At 39.9% G+C, this 20,709-nt stretch overlaps 2 protein-coding genes across 11 annotated transcripts in view; one reads left to right on the top strand and one right to left on the bottom strand.

The window, feature by feature from the left end:
• CHLSN (cholesin) overlaps nucleotides 1-20,709 on the top strand; it is a 149,121-nt gene that overhangs the window by 46,959 nt on the left and 81,453 nt on the right. The gene's annotated exons all lie outside the window — the stretch shown is intronic.
• Nucleotides 235-20,709, bottom strand: part of GPR146 (G protein-coupled receptor 146) — a 55,833-nt gene continuing 35,358 nt past the window's right edge. For 2 of the 5 annotated variants that reach the window (XR_014504927.1, XM_083413726.1), the window contains one exon: nucleotides 235-6,131. Coding sequence is in view for 3 of the 5 variants with exons in the window: in XM_083413726.1 (XP_083269852.1) it covers nucleotides 5,086-6,087 (1,002 nt within the window). In the remaining 2 variants the exon portion in view is untranslated. Of the gene's footprint in view, nucleotides 6,132-10,011; nucleotides 10,441-20,709 lie in introns of those variants that run through there. The other 3 variants (XR_014504928.1, XM_083413728.1, XM_083413727.1) reach the window with 3 other exon arrangements.

Here is a 20,709-nt window from a genome sequence, read left to right as displayed (position 1 = left end):
TGTTTTGTTGCAGTTGCGACAGATGAAGATGATATAAGATATATGAAGAATTGAAACAGAGAATTGTAGAGTTGGAAGGGATCATGAGGGTCATCAGGCCCAATCCACTGCAATGCAGGAACCCTTTTGCCCAGTCTGGGGCTCGAACCCATGACCTTGAGATTAAGTGTCTCCTGCTTAACCAACTGAAGATATAAAAACTTTGGGAAAAGATGACACAAGTTGAGGCGGGGATGGGTTTTTATTAGTTTATTGATTTGACATAAATCTCTCCCCATTTAGAGGAGATCTACAAATCATAAACCATTTTCAAAAATACTAATCTTTACTCTGAGAAAAATAATACTGTTAATAATGGCACTGTTGTGCTGACTTTCAGAACACATATAAATCATATACAGTACTCTTTAATGATCTAGAGAAGTTTATTTTTAAATGATGATAAATTTGTATCTTAGGAAATAATTTAATAAATTCTTTAAAATGTTCTTTTTACATCAGTAGATTGCTTCTCTCTGCATATATACAGTAATATTCATTGTAATGTCAGTTTGGCTCATATATACAAAGTAACTGGAAACCTTCAGGCATTGAAATGGAAAGGCCCCACATTTTATAAGTAGAAAGTTAATATGCTTTAAGAAAGAACATAATTCAATTTTAATTCTTTAGAATTCTTTACCTTCACTGCTTTATATTTCCCCTTAGACTCACAGCTTTTTCTTGGCATAAAGGTGGCAGACCTGTTGTCTTCTTAGTTATTTATGTGAAAGCTTATCTGAAAATCACATGTGATGCAAAGTTTATGGAAGTGTGTTTGCAATTCCTGTTCGGCATTGTAGAGGTAAAAATAGCACAGGGTGGTTTTGTGGAACATTATCTGGAAAGCAGCTAAAAGATCAGGTAATTTACATGTGTTACACACACACACACACACACACACACACACAATCTTTAACCAGTTTAAGAGAGAAAACACAGAACTGGGAAATAACCACAAATGAAAAATTTGCAAACATTTTGAACAAAAGTGGCTCAAAATGTAGAACAATCTTCATATTAATGACTTACAGAGTTGATTGCATAAAAAGTAACCTTTCCATATATCTAACATGCTGCCCTTTTTGATTTTCAAAGTACTGTTGCTTTTCTAGAACATTGCACTGTATCGTAACTCAATTGAATTTGAGCTTACTTCCAAGTAAAAAGCATGCCTGAAGTGCAGGAGGCAGGAGATTCTGTTGACTACACAAAGGCAGATAGTCAGGCCCTTGATATTTATATTGGGCCTGATCAATCCAGGGGCTTCATGGTGTCTGCCAATCACAGGGACTGATGCTGGGGTTCAAGCTTATATCTAAAACGAAATATCCAATGAGCTGAAATGAAAGTCCCAGACATATTGTTGAATAAAGCTCATGAAACTAACTTCTGAAAAAGCATTAATTCAAATCCATTGTGATGTTTTAAGTGTTACAGAGCAGACCAACAAAAAGAAAAAGAAAAAGAAAAGAAAACTTCCTAATGCATTACAGTGGTACCTTGGTTCTCAAACGCCTTGGTTCCAGAAATCCGGCAGTAAGTGTTCGGTTTTTGAATGTTTTTCAGAAGCCAAACGTCTGATGCGGTTGTTGGCTTTTGGTCCCAGGGTGCCTGCACCAATAAGAAGCTGCACCTTGGTTTTCAAACATTCGGAAGTCAAATAGACTTCCAGAACAGATTAAGTTTGGCGCTTTTGTTTTTGCTATTTTGCGTTTTTGTTTTTGAGGCTTTTTCAGTTAATTGGTTTTTATGACTGTGTGGAACCCAGTTCAGCTACTCATTGATTGATAGTGCAACTACGGAAATGGATAAAAGCACCCCATCCAAACAATGACTATTATCAGTGCAGGTAAGAAAAAAATTTAATTTTAATTTTTATCATCTACAATACTGTCTTATTTATTTTATAGTACAGTAAATTGATTATTGCTTTCATTTTATGGATCAATGGTCTCATTAGATAGTAAAATTCATGTTAAATTGATGTTTTAGGGGTTGTTTTTAAAAGTCTGGGACGGATTAATCTGTTTTGCAGGACTTTCTGTAGGAAAGCGCACCTTGGTTTTGAAACAGACTTCTGGAACGGATGAAGTTTGAGAACCAAGGTACCACTGTACACATGCCTCGTTTTGTGGATAAATTTACATTTTCTGAAGCAGAGAATTTTGTGAGTGGCAAAAGAAATTACTGATATTCTGTCTTCTGAAATTTAAGAATGTCTATGGAATTTACAAAGGAGATTATTCCAGTACCAGTTCACTATGCTTAGATTCGTTTTTAGAACACACCTGGCAATATTAATAGACCAGATGTATTTGGTTAAATATTTCTCTACTGAGAAGGAGTCTCTACTTTGATAGGAACAGATTTGACAATATAAGGGTTATAGCCTTCTGGGCAGTTTCAGTGCTTAAAATAATAAAAGGCCATTCTGATTTTATAATGCCTACGCAGGACTGAAACACCAAGTAGATACTGTAAATCAGAACATCAGGTCCTGAAGTCATGCAATTTCAGCTTTGTTTTGTTTGGCTCTTTTTACAACTTGTGTAGCACAAAAAAGCTGAATATAACCTAAGTGAATCTGATTTTTTGATAGTCGAGTCTAAAGACCTAAACTAAGAATTGTGAAATATCCTGTATTTTAGTCCACTCAGTTCCAAGAACCACTGTCTTAGAAATCCCTTCCAGTACTACCTTGACAAATGATGTTGTGTGGCAGCAAGAGAAGAGAGCAATCACCCCAGAGGTCTTGCTCACTCATTTATGCAGTGGAAATAAGATGCTATGTTAAGTTCTTGCCAAAACTATCTTATTAGTGCATATCAGGACCAAATGGGGCTAAATGTCCAATTCTGATGTAGAATTGGTATGCTTTCAATTACTGAACCTATGGGGTTTAACTGGAGCTGCAGTAGGAAGTAAATAGAGTTTTGCATTAGTGGAGAAGATACCAGGGGAAACCTTGCATCTCTGGTACTGATAATAATATTTTGGTAATATTATGTTTAATATTTAAACATACTTGGACCTTGGACCTTGGACCTGCAGTGAAATTAAGACTCTGAATATGAAATACTGAAGGACAAGTCACTTATGAGACTAAACATGTGAATAATTCAGAATCATGTACTCTGTCAAGGGGATTTGGAGAGCATTGGGGGGAATATACTGTGATGGTATAAATAGTGTGAAAACGTAGTGTGCCATTAACTTACATTTATGTGATCCTGCTGGATAGTCCTTTATGTGGACAAACTGCAACAGAGTGAAGTTATATTAAAGAGAGTTTGAAGAAAATACACGTAACGGAAATATGTATTCAATAAATGAATGTAACTATATTTAAAAAGTAACTTAGGATGTTTCTTTGAAAAAATATGTATTACTAATAGAATCAGAATCAGGCTGTGAAGAACAGAATGTAGCTGTATTAAAGTGTGGATACGAGCAAAAATATTTATGTGCATGATTATCCATCTCTACAGCCTGATTTCTCCATGTATAGTGCACTCTGTGTGTTCATGAAGCAAAACAAGTTTTTTCTTAGGCAAAAATGAGCAGCCATTTGCATATATCTGAGGTGCTTCTACAAACCCACTAAGATTTCCAGTTTCTTCCTTCCACCTGCAATGCCCCATACTGCACTGAATGGTGTTCTGGATGGTCTTTGACCTTCTCAGATGCTATGTCTGGAGACAACTGGAACTGTAGCAGGGGCGGCCTGGGATGTATTGCCGCTTGAGGTAAAATAAAATCCACTGCCTGAGACTGCCACCTCACCTCATGGGTGGGCCCTGAGCAGCAGTGCCTGTGTGCACAGGATTTCTTATGTGGCCCTTCAGAGCCTAACCTTTGCCTGCTCTTTTCACTGACTTGCAATATGTGACAAGAATGGAAGAAAAGCAGCACCATCTAAGGAGGAAGTGGGCCAAATCAGCTAAAAAACTAGGGCTAGAATGATCAGAATCCTGCTCCTGATGCATTTCATAGGCTGCATATCCACACAAGTTGCTGTTCTGTGGCACAAGTGAATTAGAGTTCCCTCTCTTCTGTCTTTCATTTAATAACGAAAAGATAACAAACACTTGTAAACCTTTAAAGTTACTCCTTTCCATTACAGAAGTAATACTTTTAAAACCACAATTATTCAGCCCCTAAAATAATGTAGTTAATTCGCATGAATATTTGGGGACCATAACAATTAAATACACACTGTTTAACCCATGTGCTTTTTAATTTTTTCATATTAAATTTGTCCTTCATTTTATTAGGTAAAGCAATATTTTTGTTTTTCTTACTTTTTCTAAAAGTCGCTACTTCTGACTGATTGAAATGTTTTTGTGATACAAAGTAAGAAAAAACATATAAATGCTTCTTTTGATGCATTGCTAAATGTAGGAAAACATGAATAATTAAAGATACATTAAAACAAATATTAATTTGCAAATAATCTGTTTTAGAATTGCAAATAGACCCTCCTTTTACAATACGATTTTGCAAAATAAGCAAGAAAATATAATTAAATACTAAAGTAATTTTATCCTTGATACTTCATTGTTTAGAGTGCTACACAGTTGGACCAGTATGATCATTAGTGGAGAGTATCTCAATGAAAAGGTACTCTCCTCATCTTGAAATAAAACCACTTTGTAGAATTAAAAATCATGTTATTTTATATGGAACATAAAAAATACCATATTTGTTTAGCTCTAGAAGATTACAAAGTGCTAGGTGTTCAGTCAAAGCTTTTTGGCCCTCTAGTGATTTTCTCCAGGCAGAATTCTCAGAACAAAGCTCATATAGTGTAACTGAATCAGTGCATTGAAATCTCAGAAATCAAAGGGTAACCTGCAGATGGAATCTGAACAATTTTCTAACCATCTTCATTACCTGTATAGTTTAAAACTGAGAGCTCCTGATTTACAGTGTAAACCCCCTTTCCTGTCATCCTTGCTAGGTGACCTGCACAAAAGAGAAACTTGGAGAATAAGAGAATAAGCTTTCCAAACTAGGTTCTGGCCCACTGGCATTCATTCATACCTACGTTATAACTTGCTGAACAACCGTGCGTTCATGAGAGCATCCTTGATTTCCACAGTGCAGTTTTTTAAGCAGCCTTCGCAATTTGATTGGAAAGTTTTTGTTGATGTATCGGTAAAGTAGAGGCATGACAAAACTGCTTGAAAAAGCCAAGAATTTTGACAGTCCCTTGGTAAAATGTAATACTCTAGTGTAATTTTCATCCGTGACTTTTCCTTGCATACTAGTTAATGTGTTTACTAGAAGAGTTACATAATAAGGTGTCCATAATGTGAACTGTGTACAAACAGTAGCAATCAAAAGCCTGTGTACTGATGGATCTAATCTTCCAGTGTCTTGGTCCAGCGGTGTTGCCTCTTTGCGTATTCGCAGAATTAACACAAGAGCATACAACACAGCAATGGCTGGTACGACGTATCCAATAAAAACCATGATGGCATCTGCTGCTTCTTTGTTCTGCATTTTGGAACATTCTATTATTTTAGTGGAGACATGGTTGCAGACATAAAACAGAAGAGATGAAAAGCTGGTAAGCATAGCTCCTCCCCAAATAAATCCACATACATGTTTTGTGTTGTATACACTAGACATGTAAGTTCTTGGCAAAGCACGTTCAATGTAGTAGTCCAGGCTGAGCAGTGTGGTAGAATACATGATAACCAGAGATGATACATTGAACAAGATAAGCAAGGTAATGTAGACTTCATTGTTGAAACTCCAGATGGCCCATTTTGTACTGGCAGGTCCTAGAAGGTACATTGGTGCAATAGCATTGATGATGAGGCCAGCAATTGCAATATTGACAAAGTAAACATCTGGCATGGTCATAGTTGCTTTGTTGTATAGGTTGACTAGCACCAGTAGGGCATTATAACACAGGCCAATGGGGAAACAGATGATGAGGTAGAGCAATGAAAAAATGGAAAGTACAAGATGGAAATCATGGCAAAGATGCTGGTCCTCTATGCTTTTGGTACCATTGAAAGATTCGCAGTTCCACATAATGACCTTAACGTGTATGTCTTCTCGGCTGGTCACCAGCTTTCCTAAACGGGGGGGAAAGACAGTATATATATTTCTTTTTTTTAAAAAAAGAAGAAAACAATTCATCATTTTCTTTCATCTAGATATAGTGCTATTTTTCTAGAAAAGAGGTACGGAACTCAACATGAACATCTCACTGGTTCTGTTATAATGGCAATGGTGCCTACCTGAGAGGTGCTGCAACTGAGTTACGGATGAAAAAATGCCCTGTCTAATTACCTACACATTATAGAAGTTTAAAATATCATTTAGAGTACAGTGGTACCTCGGGTTTCTTCGCTTCAGGTTACATACACTTCAGGGTACAGACTCCGCTAACCGAGAAATAGTACCTCGGGTTAAGAACTTTGCTTCAGGATGAGAACAGAAATTGTGCTCCGGTGGCCCGGAGGCAGCAGGAGGCCCCATTAGCTAAAGTGGTACTTCAGGTTAAGAACAGTTTCAGGTTAAGAACAGACCTCCGGAACGAATTAAGTACTTAACCAGAGGTAAAAAGGTAAAGGTGCCCCTGCCCGTACGGGCCAGTCTTGACAGACTCTAGGGTTGTGCGCCCTTCTCACTCTAGAGGCCGGGGGCCAGCGCTGTCCGGAGACACTTCCGGGTCACGTGGCCAGCGTGACGAAGCTGCTCTGGCGAGCCTGCACCGGCGCAGCACACGGAAACGCCGTTTACCTTACCGCTAGAAAGCGGTACCTATTTATCTACTTGCACTTTAGGGGTGCTTTTGAACTGCTAGGTGGGCAGGAGCTGGGACCGTAGACGGGAGCTCACCCTGCCGCGGGGATTCGAACCGCCGACCATGCGATCGGCAAACCCTAGGCGCTGAGGATTTACCCACAGCGCCACCCGTACCACTGTATAATTTTATAATTTGAAGACTGGAATATAAAGTCATCAAGACTGGAATATAAAGTCATCAATTTTCTTGTGCCTGTCTAGTATGGCATGCTTCATGACAGCTTATTTTCTGCTTAGCATGGCTGTGATACTGACTGGATAATAATTGCTGCTGTTTAACCTAAACATTTCCTTCCTCAATTTAAGGTGTTTTTCTCTTGGAACCACAGCTAGCCTTTGTTCTTCCTGTGGCTTATAGCAGCTACATAGGCATTCAAAAATTGTTTTTATGTTGAACCCCTCCTATATTGTGCTCTTGCTCCTTTCAACTGATCTGGCCATTCTGTTTTTCTTCTCTATGTGTTTGGAATGACATTCGATGAGACCTAAATGGCATTACCTTTCTCCCTTCTTTTAAACGCTGCCTCAAAACTCTCCTCTTCTATGAAGCCTTTGGCTTAACCATACAAGTTCTCACACCCAGTTGAAAGGAAATCTAAGCAGTATAACAGTACTTGTACATATTTTGCCCCTGTGATCCTTGCCTCTTTCCCCTGCTGTCAAAGCATACATCTTAAACTCCTTGGGCCAGGGATATAACATTTAATCTGTGCATCCAAAGAACTCTGATATGAATTTACCAACAAGCAAACTGAGGTTGAGACCTATATAGTGGCAGTAGCTGTATCCCAGTTCTTAGCCACATCTCCACAGGAAGATGCTTCTTCAGTTAAAAGGTGCACAACCTACTCTAATAGAGTGCTGCTGCCAGCAGAACAGAAAAGCCTCTAGTCTCACTGGGGCTTCTGCAACGGAGTCCTCTAAGGACAGCAGTGCCACAACTTTGAGGACAGTTCCAGCTCCACATTTGGAAGGGCACTAACTACAGACTCATCTTGTGGAAGTGCATCTGTGGCTGGCACTATTTTCCCTTCATCTTCTGGTTTGGAGATACCGACTTCATTCCCAGAAGAATTGCTGGGGGTGGAATGCTTTGTATTTTATAATTTTTAACAGTGTAAGCCACCTTGAATCCCAACTTGGGAGAGAAATGTAGTATAAAATATATTAAACAAATAAATAAGGGGATTCTTAATTCATGGTCATGGCACCTCCTCTCCCCCTCCCTCCCTCCTCCTGCTCTTTCTTTCTTTCTTTCTTTATTTCAAAAAAGCAAAATCAGGCTATACCCTTAAAGTACATTCAGAGCACATTTCCCCATCAAAGAATTCTAGGCAGTGTAGTTTGTTAAGGGTTGCTGGGAATTGTAACTTTGTGTCCAGAATTCTTTGGAAAAGTTTGTAATACTGATTGACATGGTTGCCTCTTAGCTACACAGGAATAGCTTGGCTGAGGTGTGAAAAGGAATTGCGTGGGTGTGCAGCTGGAGAACCTGGCCCCAAATCAGCTTAGTTCCACTGCTGTTGTTTTTAAGCACATGTGTTTTGTTTGTGTTTTCAATTATGCACCCCTAATCTATCTCAGGAATCAAGCGAGCTCCAAAAATTTTATCAGGCACAGAAGCGGCTGGATAATTTATAAGAACTGACCTCCCTCTCATAAGACAGTTTTCCCTTCTGGAGCAGCAAGCAAATGCTTTTGCAATTGCTTTGATCATAGCTTAATTTAAAGGTGTGTTATTTCTGCATATAATGATTTCCTATTTTATTAAACTGAAGGATTAGCATAGCATACCTTGTGACACTTAAATAACGTATGTTTATCTTGAAAATCTAAAGCACTGCACATAATTCAACTGAAAAAATATTAAGATAATATTCAATATTTTAACATCATGTGCACATGAAACTGATTTCACTGAGTCAGGATATTGCTCCATCTAGCTCAACAAGGTTTCAGGCAGAGACAGCAATACCATGTCAGTTCTCAGTCTCCTTTTTTTAAACTAAAGATGTCAGGAATTAAACCCTGCAACCTTCAGGTTGCAAAGCATATGCCATACCCCTGAGTTGTGGACCCGCCACAACTGAGTCCAAGCAGAAACCCAGGAAATTTGAATATGACTTTCTTTGATCCAATTTACCAAACACTGCTACTGTGCAACTTCCTCTCAATTCAGTGGAAGAAGTCAGTTCTAAGGAAATAAAGTGATTAGGCAGCAGCCACTGGTGGATTGCATCTTTTGAGTTCATCAGTACCATAGACTTACGTGTAAACCTGCAGTCTTCGCTACCTCTCTTTTGTCTTTTCCAAGACAGGGGCAGGTTATTAATTCATACCCTTAGACTTAGTCCCACATAGCCATTATTTAAACAATATTATCTCTCATCATATTTCTTCTTATGCAGTGAAAGTGGCCCCAGTGTTTCCTATATAAAGCCAAGATAAACCCTCCATAATCCCCAAGATTAACTGGGTTGTTTTTTTTGAAGAACATAAGACGAACACTTCTAGATGAGGCCAAAGACCCATCTCGTCCAACTTCCTGTTCTCACAGTGACCAGTCAGATACTTATGAGAAGCCTGGAAGCAGGACCTGAGTGCAGCAGTGCTCTTCCCACTTACGATCCCCAGCAACTGGGATACCGTGGAGGTAGAGCATAGCCACCATGGGTAATAGCCATGATAGTAACTGATTTTTGGTGAAATTATCATGGTTATTCTTTCTGTTACATCATTTGAGTAATAAAAAAATTACATCATTTGAAAGCCCACAATAAAAATTTATCTAGGGGGTAGTAAGACATCCCTACCCCTATCCCAATGAAATCGGGGTTTCAGTCTGAAAAAATTATATTTTGCTAGATAACATGTCATTTGATTCGATTTTGTTTATTTTTCAGATAAAAAATGCAATTTTATAGTACCTAGAGAGCAGTTATTCCTGGTCAGGTAAAGTACCATGTGTTGCTTAGTACAATAAAAACCTTTGTATGAACGTGTGTGTTTCTCCAAAGGCTTATACTGTATTAAGTTTTAAATAAATTTTTGCTTCTTTAGACTATTGTATTACTAAAACTTTTTGCATAACATTCACTCTGTTTTGATTCTCAATTCTTACAGCTGTCATGTCCACTGCCTTACCTCAAACTCCCCTTTCCTGCTGCTACGAAACCTCTTAAACTCCTACCTTCAATTCATGTAGCATTTTCCTTTGTACTTCGGAGTCCAGATATGGCTGATAAATAACATCTCAGGAGAAGAAAGCATGCCGAAGGGTGTTGTATTTTCCCTCTTGGAACACATAGTGATCTTCTGCGATCACCAGGAGCCTTACACAGCTTGGTAGTTTTTCTGCATGTGTGCTGCACTTGTTTTTCCTCTAGTAAATTACTCACAAAGTTTCTGCTTCTCTTGGCAAGCCAAGGCTAGCTCCTCCCTTTCTCTGTTTACAGCCAGTTTCAAGAAACAGGAGGCTGATCTCAGAGGGGAGTGTTTCCTGACATTACACTCTGCTGAGTGTTGGCTGCTTCCGATTGATTGGTAGAAAGAGAGATGTTCCTGGAAGACTCCAGTTTGGTGTTCAGTTACAGTTGCTCTATCTCTCTCTCTCTCTCCCCCCACCCCACTAGCTGCCTGCCTTTTTCCAATTCCGCCGGGTTAGTTTACTGCATTCTCAGTAGAAAGCAGTTTTGCCCTTAGCTGGCAGATTCCATTGAAGGTATGAAATGTCTTACGGGAAACTGTTATTGGGAAAATCAGTTTTCTCTTTTGATTTTTTTGAGGTTAAGATATTCTGGGCAGCAGGGCTTAATTCCACTGATTTTTTTTTCATAATTAAAACATATCTTAGCATTGTATATATAGATCTTGACAATGGACAATTCTAAAAGTTTTTAGATATGCTATAAGCCGCCCAAATTGGCTGAGGTATAAATAATGATGATGACAATGACAACAACAACTATATTATATATGGCTATATTAACTCTTCTGTTGGACGCAGTAGGTGCCTCTGGATACAAGGTGCTGGGAATTATAAACAGGGCAAATCTTTCTATGATGGTTTTACTCTGTTTCTCTGTCTCTCTCTCCACCCCCTCCCCGCCTCCCATTTCAAAATCACTTTGCAGAATCATTATGAAAATTCATCAGCATTTTACTGTGCATTTCTCCTAATATAACCCTTTTGTGTGCAATTTACAAGGATAATATAATGCATTTTTGTATGTTGTTCATAACATGCTTATAGGCTTATCAGAATCAACTGGTTGGCCATTGTGAGGGCAAAATGCTCAGCAATATATGATATGGCTTTGGTCAGATTCACCAGGGCTCATTCCATTTCTTATTTTAGTAATTTTGTTATATTATCAAGAGTACTGTATATCCAAGTGTATCTACAGAGAATTACTAGGAATGAAAGAGTTGCACTGACTCCCTTAAGGGTCTCTGTTTATTTGTTTAGAATATTTATATAGCACTTTTCTACTTTAAAAAAAAGTTATCAATGGTTTACATGGTACAAGGTGGCATTAAAAAATGTTTCAATGAAGTTGTTTACAGTCTCAGCATGGGCAGGCTTCCACATGTAGATCCTCCGCCCTAGAACAAAGAAGCAGACTCCCTCACCATATGCCAGATGTTTACTCAGATTCAGGATGTCTTGGCCTTGGTAATGGGGCAAAGAGCAAACCCTGGTAGAAAGAGCTATTATCCCCTTGCCCCACACCAAATCTGAGAGGCAGCAGCAGTGTCTAGGTCAGGAAGTCAAGATTGTTCCAGACTCACAGATCTTCTCACGGACAACTGATTTGAGGACAGTTGATGAAGTTGCCCCTTTTCCTTGCTGACGTCACTGGCTGTTTCGGTCTGCAGTGGAATTAACAGTAGTCCCTCGCTCGACATACACCCGCTTGATTAGATCTTGCACTAGTGAAAATGGAATTTTGGGCTTTGAATAGCTGACAACTATGCCACGTCATAAACCATTTCTGAAACTACTGACCCTTTCAAACTGAGCAGATTGAGTGTGGTATGTTCTGCTCTTTGAAAAAAGTAGTCTAAAGTTTGTTTAAAGTCATGGAACTCGTTTCATGATTCTTCGTAGCCTGACCAATGTCCAGCTAATGTCGTTAAACCTGGCTCATACAAAACTGTTGCTGTGCTTTCATGTCACCCACAAAGCAGCCTAATCTTAAGATTGCAAAAGATCGGATTTGCCAAGGGTTAGACAAGAGGAATGGCACAAAAGTCACTGATATGCTGGTGTTTCAGAAATGGCATGAAAGGGTTTTCAGCAGAAACATGCATGACAAAAAGGTTAGAAACTGGTTGCCTGATAGCGCCTTATAATTGTTCGGGCTAATTAAAACACTTACTGAAATGCAGCTGAAAGGTTTACCATTAAAAATGAAGCTAATAATCATTAAAACACAAGCACAAACACTGCACTCTTTATTAGGCAATGACACAAGGCTATGAGAGAATTTGCTTGTTGCTGTGTGTGTGTGTGTGTGTGTGTGTGCTCTGTAGCATACTAAGCAGACTTACTATTCAACCTCCAAATCATGGATAATTTTCAGGATAGTTGTTTAACAAAAGCGAACTCTCGGGATTTTTAGCTGCATGATCTTTAGATTCTTTTGACTTTTATTTAACCCTCACTTAACAAACATATATTTTACATGTAGTACTCACTAGAGAATTAAAAACATTAAATGGCAAACTTGTAGCTGTGCTCAAGTATGTCATGTATTCATGTTTCCTTCCAGTTCACTTTCTTTGTACCCATTGTTTTACATCAGAGACAACCAATGTGGCACCCTCCAATTGTTGGACTGCAATTCCCATTGTCCCTAGCTTTGCCCTTACTAGCTGGGGCTCATGGGAGCTATACTCCAGCAACATCTGGAAGGCACCACATTGGCTACCCTGTTTTACATAAATAGTGAATTTTCTTTTCCTGCCTTGTACAGAACCTAGTCAATTTCAGTTGCTATAGGGCTCTGTGGTACAGCACATGTTCTGTGTCATGTAATAGGGAGGGCAGATTGGGCAATAGGATAATCTTTCACTTGCAGATGGATGAGTCACAATTACTTATAACACAGGTATTTAATAGATGAGTTTTTTTTATTTTAATAAGTGCAGTAGAAAATCCTGCTTGGTCAAGGGTGTTGGCATGAATAACCTACAAAACTTTTTCCCAAGCCTGTCATTTATTATTGCATGGTGGCGCCTGTGACCAGTTTTACTGGTGGAAGGTTGCAACCATCAGTATCATATAATGGAGATTGTGCAGTGTGGGTGAAAGCAAACAAGCTATTTTCCAGTGTAGTATTCCATGGTTGTTGTTTTTTTAAAAAAATATTGCCAAATTATGCCTCCTCCTTTTGTTAAAGGTAAAGGGACCCCTGACCGTTAGGTCCAGTTGCGGACGATTCTGGGGTTGTGGCGCTCATTTCACTTTACTTGCCGAGGGAGCTGGTGTACAGCTTCTGGGTCATGTGGCCAGCATGACTAAGCCGCTTCTGGCGAACCAGAGCAGCTCACGGAAACGCCGTTTACCTTCCCTCTGGAGCGGTACCCATTTATCTACTTGCACTTTGACATGCTTTCAAACTGCTAGGTAGGCAGGAGCAGGGACCGAGCAACGGGAGCTCACCCCGTCATGGGGATTCGAACCGCCGACCTTCTGATCGGCAAGCCCTAGTCTCTGTGGTTTAACCCACAGCGCCACCCGCGTCTCTTCCCATTTTTAATTTTGTTTGTTTTTCATCCTTGGGGAGCATCCAGGAGCACGGAACCCAATACACTTAGAACTTAATGAGGTTAATGGAACCCAGCCTGAAATTGTTGTGTGGTGAAGAGCGGGTAAGAAATGCTTTAAACAAACAAACAAAAATAACTTAGAGGGGATATGGATTGGAGTAACGGCAAGTGAGAAGAGTTAAGCACCAGTTCTGTGCTCTAAAGTTCTCCCTCCCAAAGCAGATTTTCATTTTTAACCAGTGTTTGGACTCAGCTACATGTTTGTGTAAATGTGTGATTACACTTTAGGAGTTCTCATTATCTCCTTGTCCAATCTTGGCAGGTAAATTTGGTGTAATTTGCTGTTAACATTTGAAATCACCTTTTCCTGGTTGTTGATCTCTTTAATCTCCTTGTGCATCTTCCACTGCTCCTTAATGAGGTTGGCCTAATTCTATGATTCTATGAACTGTCATATACATGATACGGAAAGGGGGGGGCATGTCTTCTTCACCTCCTTCTTCGCTACAATATATCCATTTATTTCCAACTGTCAATGACAGAAGGGACTAAAATCTATAAATCATAGAAAATCAACGTGCCAATTTGCTCAATTTCTCTAGAACTCCATGACACCTTCCCTGTCCTCCATAATCCCTCAAGCAAGGTGTTAAGACCCTAATCCTGTCAAATCACTCTGCCTGGCCTTTCCTCTGGGCAATGCCAGGTGGCAGACTATGCATACATGGACCATTGTCTTCTCATCACCGGTACTCAGGATGTGCTTATCTGCGCATATCTCCAGCTCTGCATATTCCCCCCTCCCTCCTCCATATGTTAATCCTGTGTAACCCAACCTCTTCTTAATATATTCATGATGTAATCTGTGTAACCCAACCTCTTCTTAATGTATTCATGATGTAACTGGGATGTATTTTGCACTGTATTCTGGGACATGGAGGGAAGTTTCAAAAGTTCATGTCACCCTTTTCTCGCTGTTCAATCTCGCCTTGAACCTTGTTGCGCAATAAACATGGATCTTCTGCAGTTTGCTCCTCTCCGGCTGAACTCATTTTCCTCCACAGGGACCCGCGGACTTAGTCCGACGAGCTGGGTGGCAGAGCAGCCTCGCACCCAGATTTTGCCGTAACAGGATGGCGCCCGAACGTGGGGCTGGAGGTTCTCCTGCGTTGCTGACCGGGGGCCCCGAAATCTTCAGCCGGCTCCGGGCCATTTTGCCTGGGAAGATCCTTTGGACCCCCGGCCATCTTCCAGGCGGTAATCGAAAGCCCCAGGAGTTCAGCCGGGGAGCAAAGAGGGATCCAGCCGGCTTATTCATCAATCCAGGGATCATAATTGAAGACGCGTGAGTATAAGGAAAAGGGAAATTAAGTGCACTGGTGGAAAGGGGTGGAAGTCTCCTGGCAACCGAATTCTCTGCCCTCCTCTCTATCGTTCTTCTCACCTTTCTCTTGGTCCGGTTAGTGAGAGAGACCGTGGACCGCTGCTCAACCCGAAAAGGGGGTCCTGAGCTCTATCTCTTCCTCTTAAAATCTCCAGCCAGCCGCACCAATTGGGAGCCCGAGCGTAAGACGGAGAGACCCGACTTGAAAAATAGCCGACTCCCCGCAACGGGCATCCCAGTTGAAAGCAAGGGGTTGGAGCTCTCTTTCCGATCTTCCCTAGCGTCCTAACAAGGGGGCAGGAAGTGGTCTTGCTTTCTATCATCAATCCCAGCCGCACTGGTCAGTGCCACGTAACACGTGTATCGTGCGTGAGCCTGCTTCCAAAAGCAAGGGGGATTTTCGGTTCAAAACTCTATCCAGGGATCACCCGATCTGGCACCGCATGGTGCGGGCGTCCAGTAGGGCCCCTTTTCCTGAGATTGCGACGATAGGTAGGAGGTTGCCAGGAAGGATAGCCCAGAAGGATTGGGTGGGCAGAGTGGAAAGGAACCCCAGATTATGGAATAGTAAGTAAGGATAAGGAAAAGGAATAGAATAGTTAGAGCTCGTTAAAAACCCCCCATAGGAAGTTGCCAAGCAACAGGAGAAACCCCAAAATAAACCCCTATACAGGTTACCCCAAATCCTAATCAACCCCTCTCTTTCTCCCGTCCCTATCCCAGACACCCCCCCCAAAAAAGGAAAAACCACAAAAAGCAACAACAGCAATGCATGCATATATAAAAAGGGGTACCCAGACAACCAAGCGTTGTGAGCCCTGCCAGTTTGATTAACTGGTGGTGTGTTTGAAGAGGCAAGGAGGCTCATAAAACCATGTGGGACCTTCCTACTAATTTCACTTAATGAAGCCAAAGGAAGCGGCCCAACTCCTTGCAATAACCAACTAAAGGATGAGAATATATATGTTTACATGTTGTCTGTTATATGTGTTGTCTGTTAATTCATATATGAGAATATGTATGTTTACATGTTGTCTGTTACATGTTGTCTGTTATGTGTGTTGTCTGTTCCTTCTGTCTCTGACAGACTGCTTTTCCTAAGGCTGCATAGTTAAACTACAAGCTTGCTCCAAAATTTTAAATCTAAGAAAGCCATGTTGGGCCTTATCAATCTTAAACAAGACAAAAATGTGAATGAAGTGTGCAAATGTTTGTTATTTGGGAGAGGCTCTAAAAGAGGGTTTTCCTCCCAAGTGGTAAAATCCTGTATACGTGCTACTTGTATTCTGAAAGGAGGATTACCCCACCTCCTTCCTCTAGTTTAAGTGAGGAGGGTGATTTTAAGTCTAATGGTAAATGGTGTTTTGTTGTAACTTTTGAGTTTGTGAGTACACCTGTGTTCCAGTCTATTTTGGAATGTGAAGTTAACCTAATGTTTCTGCTGCAAAAGCGTAATTGAGCACAACTGCTCTCAAGCTAAAATGCAGTGTATGTACTTCATTAAGCATATTCCTATGAAAGTATGGTGTTCCTTCTAAGAAAATATCTGAGTCCAGTTTTAACTTTGATTTGGTTGGACAGAAGAGTTATTGTAAGGCTCCTGATATCAGTCTCTATAAGACTGGCCTCTTTTCTTAGAAAATGCCCCCCCTTGTTTCATTCTGTCGCTTTCAGGATTTTTTTTCTTCTTCTTACTTCTGTGCCAGGTAAATTTACTCCCGCGTAAGCTTCCTTTAAAGGAAACTGCAAAAGGGGGGGGGGGCATAGATTAGGCTTACTATTCCTCTGCAAGTTTAGGAAAAATGTTCACTTCAATCTTCCTTGCACTCTTTAATCTAAGGAAGTAAACTCTCACTCAAACTAGCTTCAAGATCTGCTAAAAGGGTTCTGTATAAAGTTGGATACTTTTATTTTCCTCTTCCTTAGTACATGATAGGAGCATGGCTTGTGGTCTCTTCCCCAGTTGTGCCTGTGTACATAAGTATGTGTGTGTCTCTTTGGTAGTACAAATCTTGCTTTTCGGGTTGGACTAGATGGCCCCAGGGTCCCTTTCAAGTTTCCCCATTTGTGGCTGTGTGGAGGGCCATGTGTCTACAAGCATGTGATGAGTTGAAATTCAGCCCAACTTTGCTCTTTGTTTTTTTTTTTAAAAAGGTGAGAGGTGAAAGCCGTGATGTTTTGAAGCAGAACTGGTGAGGTCAGGCATTTAAGTGATTACAGTATTTATCATTTTGTCTATTATTTAAAAATCAGACTTAAAAGTCTACTCAAAGTTTAAGCACATACAAATTCATAATCAAGCAGCATCAGTCTTTACCATCCTGTAAATAAAGGGCAGGAAAATTTGTCTGCAAATGGTAATGCTGAAATGAATGAGAATATTAAGATCTTATGAATTCTGACTCTCTGGCCATTTTCCCCATATATAAGGGCGTGGCATTGTTCCGCGAATGACCAGAGGGAAATCACACAAAATGATAGCCCTTTCCTGTAAATAAAGGAAGCAATCCATTGCTTGGGCTGAAGGAAACATGATCCCTTAGAAAACTGCTAGCTTTGGTGAATACTTGCATTGCTGAGGTATTTTTTTTTTTTTGTTTGTTTGTTTGTTTTAAAATCTAACCCTATTTTTTTTAAATCTACTCCTTACCCTTCCCTTCCTTTATTCTAATTTAGCCAAAAGATGCAACATTTCAATGGTGTAAATTTTTTGCTGAAATATGAACTCTGCACATGCACAGAGGTTAGGTCAGCTTAAAAAAAAAAAGAAGAAAAGAGAGAGAGAGGAAGGGGGGGAGGAGGAGGAGGTTTTTTTTTTGAGAGCGTGGGCTGCAGGGAGAAACTCATGCAAATTTCCTTATGTAAAACTTGGAACCATTGAGGAAAATCACCCTTAATGTGTCCTTTCCTCCAGGGGCTACGTAAGACAAAAGGCTTAAGTACTCGACCATCAAAAGTAAAAAGGTTTCCAAGTTTCAAATCTTAACATGCCAAATTCTTTTCACAGGTAAATATCAAAGCACTCCCACTGTGAGCTCCTCTCAGTAGTTTCCCCAATCTAACATGCAAAATTCTTTTCACAGTTTTCCCACTGAGTTTGTCTTTTATCTGGTTTTGTTTTGTGAGTACTATATACCTATGCATTATAGGAACAGCATTCCTGACAGAGATTTTCACAGGAAATAAAAATTTCCCTTTCAAACAGGATACTGAAGAGAATTCGGACCCACATAAGCAAAATGTTTAATAACTTGCCTATTGTGTTCAAATTAACAAAGGTTCTGTCCCTTCGTTTCTTGCACAGCCAAACTAAGTGAAGGAAATTAAATGTAAATGATTATAATATTTAAATGGATAAAAGGCTTTTAACTATGAGTTTGTATTCACAGCTTCCCAAGAAAGAAAATTTTAGAATATTCTCTCCCTTCTTGACTATTATCTTCCTCCTAAAAACAAAACAAAAAAACAACTAATTATGTCTTCAGATCCCAACCCCCCAACCCCTTTGCAGGCCTATTTCAAAGGATTTTTTTTTTAAGCCAATGCCTCACAGTGGCCACAACAATTTCTTCCTATAAAAGACTTGAGAAACTGACTAATTGAATTTTGAGGAACATTTTATCTTTTGACTACAACCCAAGAAGGAAAGGACTTAGAAAGCTATAACATTTCAGCGACGTTTGGAAGGGCTGCTAACTTCCTCCCGTTGACTCAAATGCAGGCAAGAAATGCCCTTGTGCCCAAGTTTGGAAATACATGTAAAAGCAGCAAGAATTGTCTCAAGATCACATTATTGCCTCAAGATATGGTGTAGAATTAATGATTTGTATGTTTTGTGTATTATGTGTTATTATGTAGGGGTGATAGTGCATTATCTCCACAAAGGGGGGACAAAATTTTTGTGTGTAATTGTTTCTGTATAATGTAGGGTACATAACTATGAACAACAGAGGGATATGGCTTACACCCCAAGTTTTTCATGGAGGATTCTCATATATTACATGCTTTCCGATAGAGCAGGCTATCTTTAGATTCCGGAAAGAGAGTACCTTTTACTATTTCTTTCTTTCTGTTCCAGAAAACTATTTCAAATCTCTTCTATGACTTCTCTGTATCTCTTGCAGATTCAGTACTGTCTTTAAGTAGCAATTGTTCTGTATTTATTTATTAATCTTGGGTTTCCCGTATAGCCGTGAAATTAATCTAACCACAACCAAGTATTATTCTTGGAACCATATTTTATCAGGTAGTTTTGAAGCAACACTCTTTTATTATTATTTGAGATGTTTTGATTAGAATGCCAAATGAAAATGGGTGTAGATCACGTCCCGAATTTTATTTATTTATTTGAGGACACGACTACCATATGTGGAATAAGGTCCCTTCACTTTCCTTACATCTCCAACATATTATTACTATTATTGATAACAAGAAACGTGTATATGCCTTGATGTAGCAGGAATGGTCCCTTATAGAGTTAAATTGACTCATTTGGAGAAGTGCCCCTTTTAAGAATGGTTTTGTTTAACATATTGGTTTTGAAAAGTTGAGAACCATGGGGCAAGATAAATTCAAATTGGACTCTGTTAGAATTGGGCATGTGTATCCAGGCTGCAATTAGCTTTTGGTCCTTAAGAGCAAGCGATCAACTTTCCATGAGTGCAAGACCAGAGCCTGCAATAATAAAACCCCATTGAATGGCCAAGGCAAAGACGTTTCCCTCACGATATGTCCGAAACCTGTGCCAGCTATGATGAGTGACAGGCGACATGGTTAAATGAAAGCCCTGAGGGGATTCAACAGGATGTGTTACTATACCACTATGCCGGTGTGAGACCATAGAAGAGCTAGCTTGACACCTGAGAAACACACAAAAATGGCAAAGGACAAACCACCAACTGTATTTTTCAGTCAGTAGTGGACCTTCCTGCTAAATGTAAAGCATAGACACTATTGAGAAAATGTTTCTCCCAAGAGCCAGAATGGCACAAGTAATTTAGTAACAAAATACAACAGATGTTCCCTTTAAGTAATATCCTATATCCAGCTATCTGCACTGCTATACTTGCAAATGACCATAAGAGGCATGGCTTGCAAGTCCCTTTCAGGTTTGCATAAACCCACACATCTGGTACGGTTGATACCAAGTCATTATTTAGCGCATATCTATATAACACACGTACATTGTATTGCTCCATGTTGTTCCCTCCTTCGCTGTCCTCTTCTACCTTCCCAGACTATGTACAAATGCGGCAAATGGGGGAAGGGTAGTACAAGATCACCGAAATCTAGGATGCGGAGAAAATATTTGCAAGTTCTTACAGAACTTTAATGCAAATCTATCTCCGAATGGGGGACTGATACGGAAAGGGGGGGGCATGTCTTCTTCACCTCCTTCTTCGCTACAATATATCCATTTATTTCCAACTGTCAATGACAGAAGGGACTAAAATCTATAAATCATAGAAAATCAACGTGCCAATTTGCTCAATTTCTCTAGAACTCCATGACACCTTCCCTGTCCTCCATAATCCCTCAAGCAAGGTGTTAAGACCCTAATCCTGTCAAATCACTCTGCCTGGCCTTTCCTCTGGGCAATGCCAGGTGGCAGACTATGCATACATGGACCATTGTCTTCTCATCACCGGTACTCAGGATGTGCTTATCTGCGCATATCTCCAGCT

The sequence above is a fragment of the Podarcis tiliguerta genome, assembly GCF_965153285.1.
Source record: "Podarcis tiliguerta genome assembly, chromosome: 14".
NCBI classification, from domain to species: domain Eukaryota; kingdom Metazoa; phylum Chordata; class Lepidosauria; order Squamata; family Lacertidae; genus Podarcis; species Podarcis tiliguerta.
Note: the sequence above shows the minus strand (reverse complement) of the source record. Positions and strands in the feature narration are given on the sequence as shown.